Raw genomic sequence first — 13,793 nt, forward strand, 5'->3', positions numbered from 1 at the left:
TGTCCGGATATTTTTATGACACTCAACTATTCTGACCAAATAACTATTCATAAACGTTACTAAAAAATACATGTTGTATAGGAAATGATAGATACACTAGTTCTTAATGCAATCGCCGGTGTTAGAATTCTAAAAATAACTTCATTACGACATCCAGCTTAGTTATAGCGAGAGAGTGCCCAAAATCTGGGCGCAAACTAATAGTACACATGTTCGACAGATATATGAAATAGCATCAAAAATGGGTCCTACTTTTGATGATCTTCCATCAGAATGTTGTAGAAGGGGTCCTTTGTCGGGAACAATCGTTGTTTGGTTTTAGAATGTCCTCTTCTCCAGTCAATTAGCACAGAAAGCTAGCAAAGTGTGCGAAGCTCTCCTTCGTGAACAAATGCAGACAAAACAAACACGCCTAACGTCCCGAAAAAACTCAATTCTTCTCTCACTGCCTGTTGACATCTAGTGGAAGGCGTATGAAGTGCATGTATACTAATACATATACAAGCACATTTATTAGGACCCTAGAACAGAGCATCGATTTCAGATTTTCCACTTCCTGTCAGGAAGTTTGCTGCAAAATAGTTCTGTTTTACTCACAGATATAATTCAAACGGTTTTAGAAACTAGAGAGTGTTTTCTATCCAATAGTAATAATAATAGCATATTGTAGAGCAAGAATTGAGTACGAGGCCGTTGAAATGGGCACCTTTTATCCAGGCTACTCAATACTGCCCTGCAGCCCAAACAGGAAAAAAAGGATCAGTCAGTCCGTGGTGAGTAACGCAGTCCTGATGTCCAGAAGTTATTTTCGGTCATAAGATACGGTAGCATTATGTACAAAATAAGTTTTAAAAAATAAGCAAAGAAACACAATTGGTTGGGGACATTTAAAACTCAGCCTTCTTCTCCGGCGCCATCTGATATCACAGCCAATATCTAAGTGTTTATTGACTAGAAATGTTCAGATCTTGCCCTCTCTGTCTGCCTGACTCTCTTGTTCCCCCAATCCTCTTTCTTCTTAGGGATGACACCCCCTATTGCGAGAAAGACTACCAGATCACTTTGGGGTCCATGTGAGGCCTGCAATCAGTTCATCACAGGGAAGGTTCTGGAGGTAAGAAACATTTCCTTGTCCCCTTGCTCCTCCCGTCTCATGACTTAAATTATAAATCATTGTTCCTTCAGTCGTTGCTGCTCATTGTGAATGAACAGTGTGCGTAGTCAATTCTATATTATTGGATTTCTCAATCCATTCATCTGGGGATCTATATGGATGCTCATTCTGTTACAGCCCAGCAGTAACGCATCGTGATTAATTCAACAAGAGGAAGGAATGATGTTTAAGATATTCAAACATGACCATTTTTCATCCTAGCCTTTAATCTAACGTAGCCAAAGACTTGATGACCCTGTGTAACAAAGGATTTGTATTTAACATTGATTTAGCCAGGGAGTCATGTTTAGACCACAAATCTCTTTTGCAGATGAGCCCTGCATGAAACATCAATTAACAATTACACTATGCATACAGTACCAGTCAAAAGTTTGACACACCTACTCATTCAACGTTTTTTCTTGATTTTCACTATTTTCTACATTGTAGAATAATAGTGAAGACATCAAAACTATGAAATAACACATTTGGAATCATGTAGTAACCAAAAAAGTCAAAATATATTTTATATTTATTCATAGCAGCCACCCTTTGCCTTGATGACAAGCTTTGCACACTATGACATTCTCTCAACCAGCTTCACCTGGAATGCTTTTCCAACAGTCTTGAAGGAGCTCCCATATACTGAGCACTTGTTAGCTGCTTTTCTTCACTCTGTGGTCCAACTCATCCCAAACCATCTCAATTGGGTTGAGGTCAGGTGATTGTGGAGGCCAGATCATCTGATGCAGCACCTCACTCTCCTTCTTAGTCAAATAGCCCTTACACAGCCTGATGTGTGTTGGCCATTGTCCTGTTGAAAAACATATGATAGTCCAACTAAAGCGCAAACCAGATGGGATTGGCGTATCGCTGCAGAATGCTGTGGTAGCCATGCTGGTTAAGTGTGCCTTGAATTCTGAAAACACAGACAGTGTCACCAGCAAAGCACCACCACACCATTACACCTCCTCCTCCATGCTCACTTGGGAACTACACATGCAGAGATCATCCTTTCACCTACTCTTTTTACCAAGAAGGCGGATCATGTTGTATTTGTACTTTTTTATATACAGTGCTGTGAAAAAGTATTTGCCCCCTTCCTGATTTCTTATTTTTTTGCACATTGTCTCACTTAAATGTTTCAGATCATCAAACAAATTTAATATTACTCAAAGATAACCCAAGTAAACACAAAATACAGTTTAAGTGATCATTTTATTTATTAAGGGAAAAAAGCTATCTGAACCTTCATGGCCCTATGACAAAGTCTCATGCCCCCCTTGTTAAATCATGAAATTAATTGATTAATCACATTTTTTGTAGAGCTGAGTTCAATTTCACTAGCCACACCCAGGTCTGATTACTGCCAGACCTGGAATCAAGATATCACTTAAATAGAAACTGTCTGACAAAGTGAAGCAGACTAAAATATCTCAAAAAGCAAGACATCATGCCGCAATCCAAAGTAATTCAGGAACAGATGAGAAACAAAGTAATTGACATCTACCATCAGGAAAGGGTTACAAAGCCATTTCTAAACTTAAGACTCCAGCGAACCACGGTGAGACCATTATCCACAAATGGAGAAAATTTGGAACAGTGATGAACCTTCCCAGGAGTAGCCGGCCTACCAAAATTACCCCAAGAGCGCAGTGACGTCTCATCCAAGAGGTCAAAAAAACCCACAAACAACATCTAAAGAACTGCAGGCCTCACTTGCCCCAGTTAAGGTCAGTGTTCATGACTCAACCATAAGAAAAGAACTGGGCAAAAATGGCATCTATGGCAGAGTTCCAAGGCGAAAACCACTGCTAACCAAAAATAACATAAAGGCTCATCTCACTTTTGCAAAAAAAACATTTGATTATCCCCAAGACTTTTGGAATATATTCTGTGGACTGACGAGACAAAACTTATTTGGCTTGCCATAAAAAAGGGGTTAAATACTTATTAACTCAGGATTATTCAGCTTTTCAGTTTAATAAATTTGTAAATTTAATTAATCATCTAAAAACATAATTCCACATAATTCCACCACAGGGTCTGTAGTTATGCCTCTAGCACTGAAATGCAGTGCCTTAGACTGCTGCGCCTTTCAGGAGCCCTCATTGTTGAGGTTTCAAGCTCCATTTTAGACTTTTTGACCGAAATGATCCTATTTACACMTTTTGTAGTCAATTTTGACACTATAATGAATGTTTCTGACTCATATCAATGCCACATAGGCTGTTTTCAAAGGGATTAGTTGCTTTTTTAGGTGCAGTGGCTCTTTAAAATGTTAAATCAGGGTCACAGAGAATGTTTCTTGATAGTCTTAAACAAATCTAATTTGAAACAACAGTTTACACCTCACACACATGGTTCGTGTTTAAAAAAATAAAACACCTGTACCATGTCACAGAGTTCAAATGCATTTTATTTTGAGTTTGTATCCAAATATTACACTTTATGTACATCACAGAAGACTGAAATATAACAAAACCGGATTTGTTTCATGTTTATTAATTAAGACATTTTTGTGTAATAACTACAATATCCTTTTAATAAGTAACTATACTCAAATCTGTTAAGTGAAAGGGGTTTCCTCAAAAGTTTTGAGTATTGACAGCACATTGCTACTGTGTGTGACGTTTGACTCCCTTCTCCAGGCAGGTGACAAGCACTACCATCCCAGTTGTGCAAGGTGCAGCAGATGCAACCACATGTTCACAGAAGGAGAGGAAATGTACCTGCAAGGTGGGTTTCCAGGGCAAGTACATCTAGTTGAATTTCAAGTACTGTAAACATTTGTGTATGTTCTCACAGGGGAGAATACTAACCTCCACTTCAGTGGAATTTTCACTTCACTGAGTCAAGGTTGTTTAGAATGTTGTTGTATGCACTGTGTGGATATGTGCAATGTTGTTTTGCTTTGTAAAAGCATGAATGGTAAAGGAGGAAATCAGGGATGAAAATTCAAGGAAGTCAAAATMTACAGATGTATGCCTTCAGATGTAGCTATGCATCCAGACCTGGGTTCAACTAATATTTATTTTCTTTCTAATACTTTGAGCTCTTGATTGAGCCTGCCTGGAGTGCCTGATTGGCAGAGTTTGCACATTGGTSCAATTGCATCAGGCAAGCACAGCAAAAGTATTTAATCGAAAGCAAATAGTATTTGAACCCAGGTCTGCTACACATTTAGGCTCTTCTGAGCTCTTCTTCTCTCTCCACAGGATCTACAGTATGGCATCCAGACTGTAAGAACAATAGCAGAGCTGAAGAGAAATACAGGGTAAAATTGATCAACTCCGTCGAACACACTGCCAGCTTGAATTCTCTTGTTCACTTATCATGTCGAGACTGTTTGGAATCAAGACAACAGTTTGTTTCATTATAGTGAAGTTGACATTCGACAAAAGTTCATAAACCCTTTAATTAAAAGGCCTTCATGTTTCACAAATCATTTATAAGCAAATATGCTGGTAAATGTGATCGTAAAAGTCTTATGGTTATTACAATTTAGTTCTCTGTTCATTTGGATGACTTCAACTGCAGTCAGGTAGAATGAAATGGAGAGTGTTATGGGTATGATAGAGTTTGCTATGGTTATGACAGAGAACATTATGGGTGTTAGAGTGTTTGCTATGGCCATGACATACGCATAGAACATCATGGCTGTGCTTCTAGCTCCTAGGCAACTTTGCAGTATTTGTTTTTTTTCTGTGTTATTTCTTACATGATTTGCCCAGAATTCTTTTGTGTTATTACAAACATCCGGGAAGAACTTTTGGATATCAGAGCTGCGGTAACTCCCCAGCATTACCAGCATTACGACCAGGAATACGGCTTTCCCGAATCGGATTTTTGTTTGTACCCCACAGGGCAATTGAACTGATTCCAGAGGCTGATCCAAAACACCGCCGGCGGAGAAGAGGTATTCAGAGTGGACTTTTAGTCCGACTCAGGAGGCGTGCACACTACCCACCGCTTTCCGAGTATATTACTCGCTAATGTACAGTCTCTAAATAATAAAGTTGACGAGCTCAGGGCGKCGATTTCCTTCCAGAGAGACATCAGAGATTGTAACATACTCTGTTTCATGGAAACATGGCTCACTCAGGATATACTGTCTGGGAGGATGGTGCCGACAGAGAGGACTGCCTCGCTTCTAGCTCTTAGTAAACTTTGAAGTATTTCATTTTTTTTGTTAGCTCAGAAAATCTGTTATTACATACATACATACATACACACACACACACACACACACACACACACACACACACACACACACACTCGGGAAGAACTATTGGATATCTGTCACGGCCGTCGGAAGAAGAGGACCAAAATGCAGCGTGGTGAGCGTACAATTTATTTTCTTTTAGTAAATGTTGCCAACAAAACAAGAAACGAAAAAACAACCGTGAAGCTCACAGGGCTATAGTGCCACTAACAAAGATAACTTCCCACAATGACAAAAGAGGAAAAGGCTGCCTAAGTATGATTCCCAGAGACAACAATAGACAGCTGTCCCTGATTTAGAACCATACCCGGCCAACACATAGAAATACAAAAACATAGAAATCAGAACATAGAATGCCCACCCCAAATCACACCCTGACCAAACCAAAATGGAGACATAAAAAGGCTCTCTAAGGTCAGGGCATGACAATATCAGAGCGGCGTCAACTTACCAGCACTACGACCAGCACTACGATTTTCACGAAGCGGATCCTTTTTTCGCACCACCCAGGGCATTTGAACTGATTCCAGAGGCAGACCCAAAGCAACGCCGGCAGTGAAGAGCAATTTGGAGCGGTCTTCTAGTCAGACTTAGGAGGCGCGCACACCACCCACTGCTTCCAAGTATATTACTCGCTCAAGTTCAGTCCCTAGATAACAAAGTTGACAAGATCAGGGCAAGGCGTTCTTTCCAGAGAGACATCAGGGATAGTAACATACTCTGTTTTACGGAAATATGGCTCTCTCGGGATATGCTGTCGGAGTCGGTCCAGCCATCTGGATTCTCAGTCCATCACGCCGACAGGAATAAACATCTCTCCGGGAAGAAGAAGGGCGGGGGTGTATGTTTCATGATTAACAACTCATGGTGTAATTGTAATAATATACAGGAACTCAAGTCCTTTTGTTCACCTGACCTAGAATACCTCACAATCAAATGCAGACCGTATTACTTCCCAAAGAATTCTCTCCGGTTATTGTCACAGCCGTGTATATCCCCCCTCAAGCTTTATGCAAACTGGAAACCATATATCCTGAGGCTACATTTATTGTAGCTGGGGATTTTAACAAAGCAAATTTGAGAAAAGGGCTACCTAAATTTTATCAGCATATCGACTGTAGCACTCGTGCTGGAAAAACACTGGACCATTGTTACTCCAACTTCCGGAATGCATACAAGGCCTTCCCCCGCCCTCCTTTCGGCAAATCTGAGCATGACTCTATTTTGCTCCTCCCTTCCTATAGGAAGTACCCATGCTAAAGACTATTCAACGCGGGTCTGACCAATCGGAAAGCATGCTTCAGGAATTTAACCGTGGCATTTAACCGTGGCAAGGTGATGGGGAATATGGCAGAATACAAACAGTAGTCATTCCCTCCGCAAACCAATCAAACAGGCAAAACGTCAGTATCGAGACAAAGTGGAGTCGCAAATCAACGGCTCAGATATGAGACATATGTGGCAATCACGGATTACAAAAAGAAAAAAGGAAAACCAGCCACGTCGAGGACACCGATGTCTTTCTTCAAGACAAGCTAAACACATTCTTTGCCCACTTTGAGGATAACACAGTGCCACCGACGCGGCCCGCTACTAAGGACTGTGGGCTTTCCTTCTCTACGGCCGATGTGAGTAAGACATTTAAAAGTGTTAACTCTCGCTAGGCTGCCGGCACAGACGGCATCCCTACCCACATCCTCAGAGCATGCGTGTATGTTCACGGACAAATATTAAATCTCTCCCTATCCCAGTCTGCTGTCCCCACATGCTTCAAGATGGCCACCATTGTTCCTGTACCCAAGATTGCAAAGGTAGCTGAACTAAATGACTATCGCCCCGTAGCACTCACTTCTGTCATCATGAAGTGCTTTGAGAGACTAGTCAAGGATCATATCACCTCCACCTTACCTGTCACACTAGACCCACTTCAATTTGCTTACCGCCTCAARWGGTCCACAGATGATGCAATCGCCATCACACTGCACACTGCCCTATCCCATCTGGACAACAAGAATACATATGTAAGAATGCTGTTCATTGACTATAGCTCAGCATTCAACACCATAGTACCCTCCAAGCTCATCATTAAGCTTGAGGCCCTGGGTCTCAACCCCGCCCTGTGCAATTGGGTCCTGGACTTCCTGACGGGCCGCCAGGAAACTTCCCTGATCCTCAACACTGGGGCCCCACAAGGGTGGGTGCTCAGCCCCCTCCTGTACTCCCTGTTCACACATGACTGAGTGGCCATGCACACCTCCAACTCAATCATCAAGTTTGCAGATGATACAACAGTAGTATGTCTGATTAACAACAATGACGAAACAGCCTACAGGGAGGGCCCTGGGAATGTTGTGCCAGGAAAACAACCTCTCACTCAACATAAACAAAACAAAGGAGCTGATCGTGGACTTCAGGAAACAGCAGAGGGAGCACCCCCCTATTCACATCAACGGGACTCCAGTGGAAAGGTGGAAAGCTTCAAGTTCCTCTGCGTACATATCGCTGACAAACTGAAATGGTTCACCCACACAGACAGTGTAGTGAAGAAGGCGCAATGACGCCTCTTCAACCTCAGGAGGCTGAAGAATTTTGTCTTGGCACCTAAAACCTTCACAAACTTTTACAGATGCACAATTAAGAGCATCCTGTCGGGCTGTATCACCGCCTGGAATGGCAACCGCACCGCCCGCAACCGCAAGGCTCTCCAGAGGGTGGTGCAGTCGGCCCAACGCGTCACCGAGTGCAAACTACCTTCCCTCCAGGACACAGGAAGGCCAAAAAGATTGTCAAGTACAAAAACCACCCAAGCCACTGCCTGTTCACCCTGCTATCATCCAGAAGGTGAGGTCAGTACTGGTGCATCAAATCTGGGACCCCTTGAGACTGAAAAACAGCTTATTTCTCAAGGCCATCAGACTGTTAAATAGCCATCAGTAGCACGTTAGAAGCTGCTGCTGCCCCATATACATGTACATAGACTTGAAATCACTGGCCACTTTAATAAAGGAACACTAGTCACTTTAATAATGTTTACATGTTTAGCATTTCTCATCTCATATGTATATACTGTATTCCATTTTACTGTATCTTAGTGTATGCCGCTCCGATATTGCTCATCCAAGTATTTATATATTCTTAATTCCACTCCTTTACTTTAAATGTGTATATTGTGTGTTGTGAAATTGTGCGATATTACTTGTTAGATATTACTGCACTGTTGGAGCTAGAAACACAAGAATTTCACTACACCCGCAATAACATCTGCTAAACACGTGTATGGAACCAATACAATTTGATTTAGAGTGTTACGGCGTCACTACAGCCTGGGGTTTGTGACCGAGAGTCCCATAGGGCGGCGCACAATTGGCCTAGCGTCGTCCCGATTAGGGGAGGGTTTGGCCGGGGGTGCTTTACTTGGCTCATCGCAGTCTAGCGACTCCTTGTGGCAGGCCAGGCGCTTGCAGGCTGACTTCGGTTTTCAGTTGAACGGTGTTTCCTCTGACACATTGGTGCGTTTGCCTTCCAGGTTAAGCGAGTGTTAAGAAGGGTGGTTTGGCTGGTCAATTCCAAAAAAGAAAAAGTGTGTTACGGATAGTGCTGAGCGATTAACTGAAATTACGGTTATTTTTAGTTTTTTAAACAACCAATTGACCAACATTGGTCCAATTATTTGAATTCCATTTCGTTCAGTTCATGCATGGGAGTAGGAGTTTCCAACAGGCCAATGCTCTATATAGTTTAGCACAGAAAATGCGATAATTAACTACAATGACCATAATCCATTGCGTGGCTCCTTGTACGGCCTTTTACGCCTGCTATATAAGAGACAGAATAATTGTTATTTATTTAACCTTTATTTTGACAGGTCATACTGAGAGTAAGGCCTATTTTACAGATGAGCCCTGTTTAAATACATCAAACATACAATATACAAAATTACAAAACATATTAAGAAAAACAGACACATTTATCAACATAGGTCTCCGATCATTACTCTGAACTGACTAAGGGGGACCAGAACATCTCATTTCAGAGAGCCCTGTAAGTTGTTCCACATAAAGGGCACAAAAAAAAACTAAAGAAGCTTTACCCAACTCTGTGTTATCTAAGCCTGAGACCGGGTTTGGTCATTTGTTAGTCTAAATTGAATTATTGATTATAGGTACATAGGTTTCTGCATGAGTGCTTTGTAGATAAACACAAGAAAATGCTGCTCTCTCTTTGCATACAAGGAGGCCCAACAAACTTTTTGATACAAAACACAATGGTGAGTTCTTTGACCATCAGCAGTAATTAACCTAAGGGCACAATGGAAAACCGCATCTAGTGGTTTAAAATGAGCAATCAAGAGGGGATAGCTACATGGAGAGAGAGCAGTTGCTTCGTTAGGTATTTGTGTTCAGCAGTCATAAAAGTATCCCTTATTTACTTGGAAGAACTACTAAAATAGTGATTTTGTCAGACAGTATAGGCAGCAGCTCTATAGAGATGAGATGATGACTTGGAATAAAATAATAAAGCTAAATTAAACAAATAATATACTGAAATTTAATGATGGTTAATAAGTGATAAGCAGAGTCACTACCATAGTGGAACTTTTATTAATCGTTTTATTCTGTGTTGTTACAGCATTCAACCCTCATAATGCATWGTGTACTTAATGTTTTTCTTTTAAATCTCAATCAAATACCGTGATTCTTTTTTAATAATTGAACCAAAACCTCAAAACACAGTAGACACCCAGCACTAGTTACGGATTGTCCTCTCTTTTAGGGTTCTATATTTTAGGGTTTTATACCAAACACAGCTGTAAGACTCTAAGCAGGCCAGATGTTTGCAGCCTTTTAGCTCCTACAGTAAATGTGCAGTAGTCTGCTATGCACTGCTTTACACAAAAAGCAAGTCGAGAATTTGCAGTGTAATTTGTATTTGCTTTTACCCAAGGTAAAAGCCTACACCGACAGGTAATGGTTCCTTCACAATACAGAAAAAGAAACCTGGAGGACTGACTCACTGTTTTTGCCCTTAGGGGTGAGAACAGTTCCTGCAAAAGTGTAGTGGTTGAGTTTCTTCTGTATATGGCTGTGTGTTGGACGTTGTTAAGAGAATTCTGTTCTCATGTTCATTAACCAATTCAATTAAACTACTCAGTCTGCTATATCAGGATTTGTAGGATACTGATAGAAATGAAAAACAGACAGAGGCCAGTCTACAATAGTCAGAATGTTTATTTACGAGAGCTCTGCTTATCATTTCCTGTACATTGGTCTATATACCTCACATTTCGTCATAAATGTCCCTCCTCCTCTCAGAGACAATGACAATATATAGTTCACAAGTCTTCTCCTACTCATACATTGTCTGCCACCTGTTATACAATCTACTACAAGCCCAAGGTCTCTCCCCTCCCTGGGTGGGGACAGAATGTCCTGAAAGGAGCACAGTAGTACAGCTTGTCTGTCGATAGCTCCTCTTATCATTTGTTTCACACTTGCACCCTGATTACATACTAAAAAGGAACAAAAAGTCCTTGTTCTAATTCTGACTAAAGCTACACACATCAGATTTATGATTCTAATAAATTTCATACAATCATACAGTGACAGGGTAGAATTCTGTTAGTTATAGTTCTACGTTAAATGTATACATAATTTAGTCATTATTCATAAAATTCATAACAGACGTCTTAATGCTATCTTCTTAAAAGTGATCTTGCATTGACACTGCCTTCTCAGAAGGAAATTACCGCAACAGGTTGTAACGGTAGTGTTTGCTGTTGTTCTTAAAATTCTAATTCAACATTGCACCAAATTTGCTCGCACCACATGTTCCATAACATTATCATGGAAAATATGAATGTTGTTTCCAACTACCAATCAACAACTGTGCCGTAAATCCGGATGCATATTGAACGTTGAGATTTCCAAAAGTCCAGTCTGACAAGCAATTACAAGGAGTGGCAAGGAGTGGAATGTTAGCTAAAGAGAGTGGTAATCAGGCTAGACTAACTAATCAAGCTAATCAAACCAATCAAATTCAAAGTCAAAACAAAGAGCCATTTCTGAAAGGTCTGGTTGCACCTGAAACAGGACCTAATTTTAAAAGGCATTTACAAACTGTTAACAGATACTTTTAAGAAGATATCATTAAGATGTCCTTCTTAAAGGGAAAGAGGGCATTTGAGAAAGGGGAAAGGCTGATGTTTGTTTGTGTTTTGGGCACAAATGTTTGAATGCGCTCCAATTCCTGTCACACTCATTTAAACTAAACAAAAATTAAGCGCAACATGTAAAGTGTTGGTCCCGTGTTTCATGAGCTGAAATAAAAGATCCCAGAAATGTTCCATACGCACAAAAGCTTATTTCTCTCAAATTTGGTGCACAAATTTGTTTAAATCCCTGCTAGTGAGCATTTCTCCTTTACCAAGATAATCCACCCACCTAACAGGTGGCATATCAAGAAGTTGATTAAACAGCATGATCATTACACAGGTGCACCTTCTGCTGGGGACAATAAAAGGCCTCTCTAAAATGTTTGGTTTTGTCACACAAGACAATGGCACAGATGTCTCAAGTTTTGAGGGAGTGTGCAATTGGCATGCAGACTGCAGGAATATCCACCAGAGCTGTTGCATGTTAATTCCTCTACCATAAGACGCCTCCAACATCATTTTAGAGAATGTGGCAGTACGACCAACCCACGTCACAACCACATGTAACCAGCCAGCCCAGGAACTTCTGGCTGTAATAAAAATAAAGCCCTTTTTTAGATTAAAACTAATTCTGATTGGCTGGTTGCGCCCCTGCCCAGTCATGTGAAATCCATAGATTGGGGCCGAATATTTTTTTTTAATTGACTGATTTCCTTATTTTTGTTCAGTGCCTTCGAAAAGTATTCAGACATCTTGACTTTTTCCACATTTTGTTAGGTTACAGCCTTATTCTAAAATGTATTAAATTGTTTTTTGCCKCTCATCAATCTACACACAATACTTCATAATGACAAAGCAAAAAAGGCTTTTTGAACTGAAATATCACATATACACAAGTATTCAGACCCTTTACTCTGTACTTTGTTGAAGCACCTTTGGCAGCGATTACAGCCTCGAGTCTTGGCACACCTGTATTTGGGGAGTTTCTCCCATTCTTTTCTGCAGATCCTCTCAAGCTATTTCAGGTTGGATGGGGAGCGTTGCTGCACAGCTATTTTCAGGTCTCTCCAGAGATGCTGATCGGGTTCAAGTCGGGCTCTGGCTGGGCCACTCAAGGACATTCAGAGACTTGTCCCAAAGCACTCTGCGTTGTTTGGCTGTGTGCTTAGGTCGTTGTTCCTGTTGGAAGGTGAACCTTCGCCCCCAGTCTGATGTCCTGAGCACTCTGGAGCAGGTTTTCATCAGGATCTCTCTGCATTTTGCTCCATTCATCTTTTGCCTCGATCCTGACTAGTCTCCCATGTCCTGCCACTGAAAACATCCCCACAGCATGATGCTGCCACCACCCATGCTTCACAGTAGGGATGGTGCCAGGCTTTCCTCCAGACTGACGCTTGGCATTCAGGCCAAAGACTTCATCTTGGTTTCATCAGACCAGAGAATCTTGTTTCTCATGGTCTGAGAGTCCTTTAAGTACCTTTTGGCAAACTCCATGCGGGCTTTCATGTTCTTTTTCCTGAGGAGTGGCTTCTTGTCTGGCCACTCTACAATAAAGGCTGATTGGTGGAGTGCAGAGATGGTTATCCTTCTGGAAAGTTCTCCTTTCTCCACGAGAGGAACTCTAGAGCTCTTTCAGGTGACCATGGGGTTCTTGGTCAACTCCCTGACCAAGGCTTCCTTCCCCCGATTGCTCAGTTTGGCCCGGGCGGCCAGCTCTAGGAAAGTCTTGGTGGTTCCAAACTTCTTCCATTTAAGAATGATGGATCCACTGTGTTCTTTGGGACCTTCATGCGCAGATATTTTTTTGGTACCCTTCCCCAGATCTGTGCCTCGACCCAATCCTGTCTCGGAGCCCTACGGACCCCTTCGATCACGGCTGGTTTTACTCTGAACATGCACTTTCAACCTTAATATAGACTTGTGTGTGCCTTTCCAAATCATGTTCAATCAATTGAATTTACCACAGGTGGACTCCAATCAAGTTGTAGAAACATCTGAAGGATGAAATAGGAAACAAGATGCACCTGAGTCAATTTCGAGTCTCATAGCAAAGTGTCCTGAATTCTTATGGAAATAAGGTGTATATATATATAATAAAATAAATTGTTAATACATTTTGCAAAACTTCTAAAAACCTGTTTTTGCTTTTTCATTATGGGGTTATGTGGTAAGATTGCTGAGGAAAATTGATTTATTTAAACCATTTCAGAATAAGGCTGTAACGTACAAAAATGTGGAAAAGTCAAGGGGTCTGAATACTTTCA

General features: G+C 41.2%; 1 protein-coding gene across 2 annotated transcripts in view; it reads left to right on the forward strand.

Annotated features, from left to right (window-relative positions):
* The window catches only part of ablim1b (actin binding LIM protein 1b), a 78,539-nt gene that overhangs the window by 57,467 nt on the left and 7,279 nt on the right, over nt 1-13,793 (forward strand). Inside the window, exons 7-9 of one of the 2 annotated variants that reach the window (XM_070448144.1) lie at nt 3,805-3,892; nt 4,372-4,430; nt 5,020-5,072. In XM_070448144.1, coding sequence (XP_070304245.1) covers nt 3,805-3,892; nt 4,372-4,430; nt 5,020-5,028 — 156 coding nt within the window. In that variant the 3' untranslated portion in view covers nt 5,029-5,072. The remainder of the gene's footprint in view (nt 1-3,804; nt 3,893-4,371; nt 4,431-5,019; nt 5,073-13,793) is intronic. The other variant, XM_024005190.2, reaches the window with a different exon arrangement.

Source organism: Salvelinus sp. IW2-2015, linkage group LG17 (genome assembly GCF_002910315.2).
Source record: "Salvelinus sp. IW2-2015 linkage group LG17, ASM291031v2, whole genome shotgun sequence".
Classification (NCBI taxonomy): Eukaryota; Metazoa; Chordata; class Actinopteri; order Salmoniformes; family Salmonidae; genus Salvelinus; species Salvelinus sp. IW2-2015.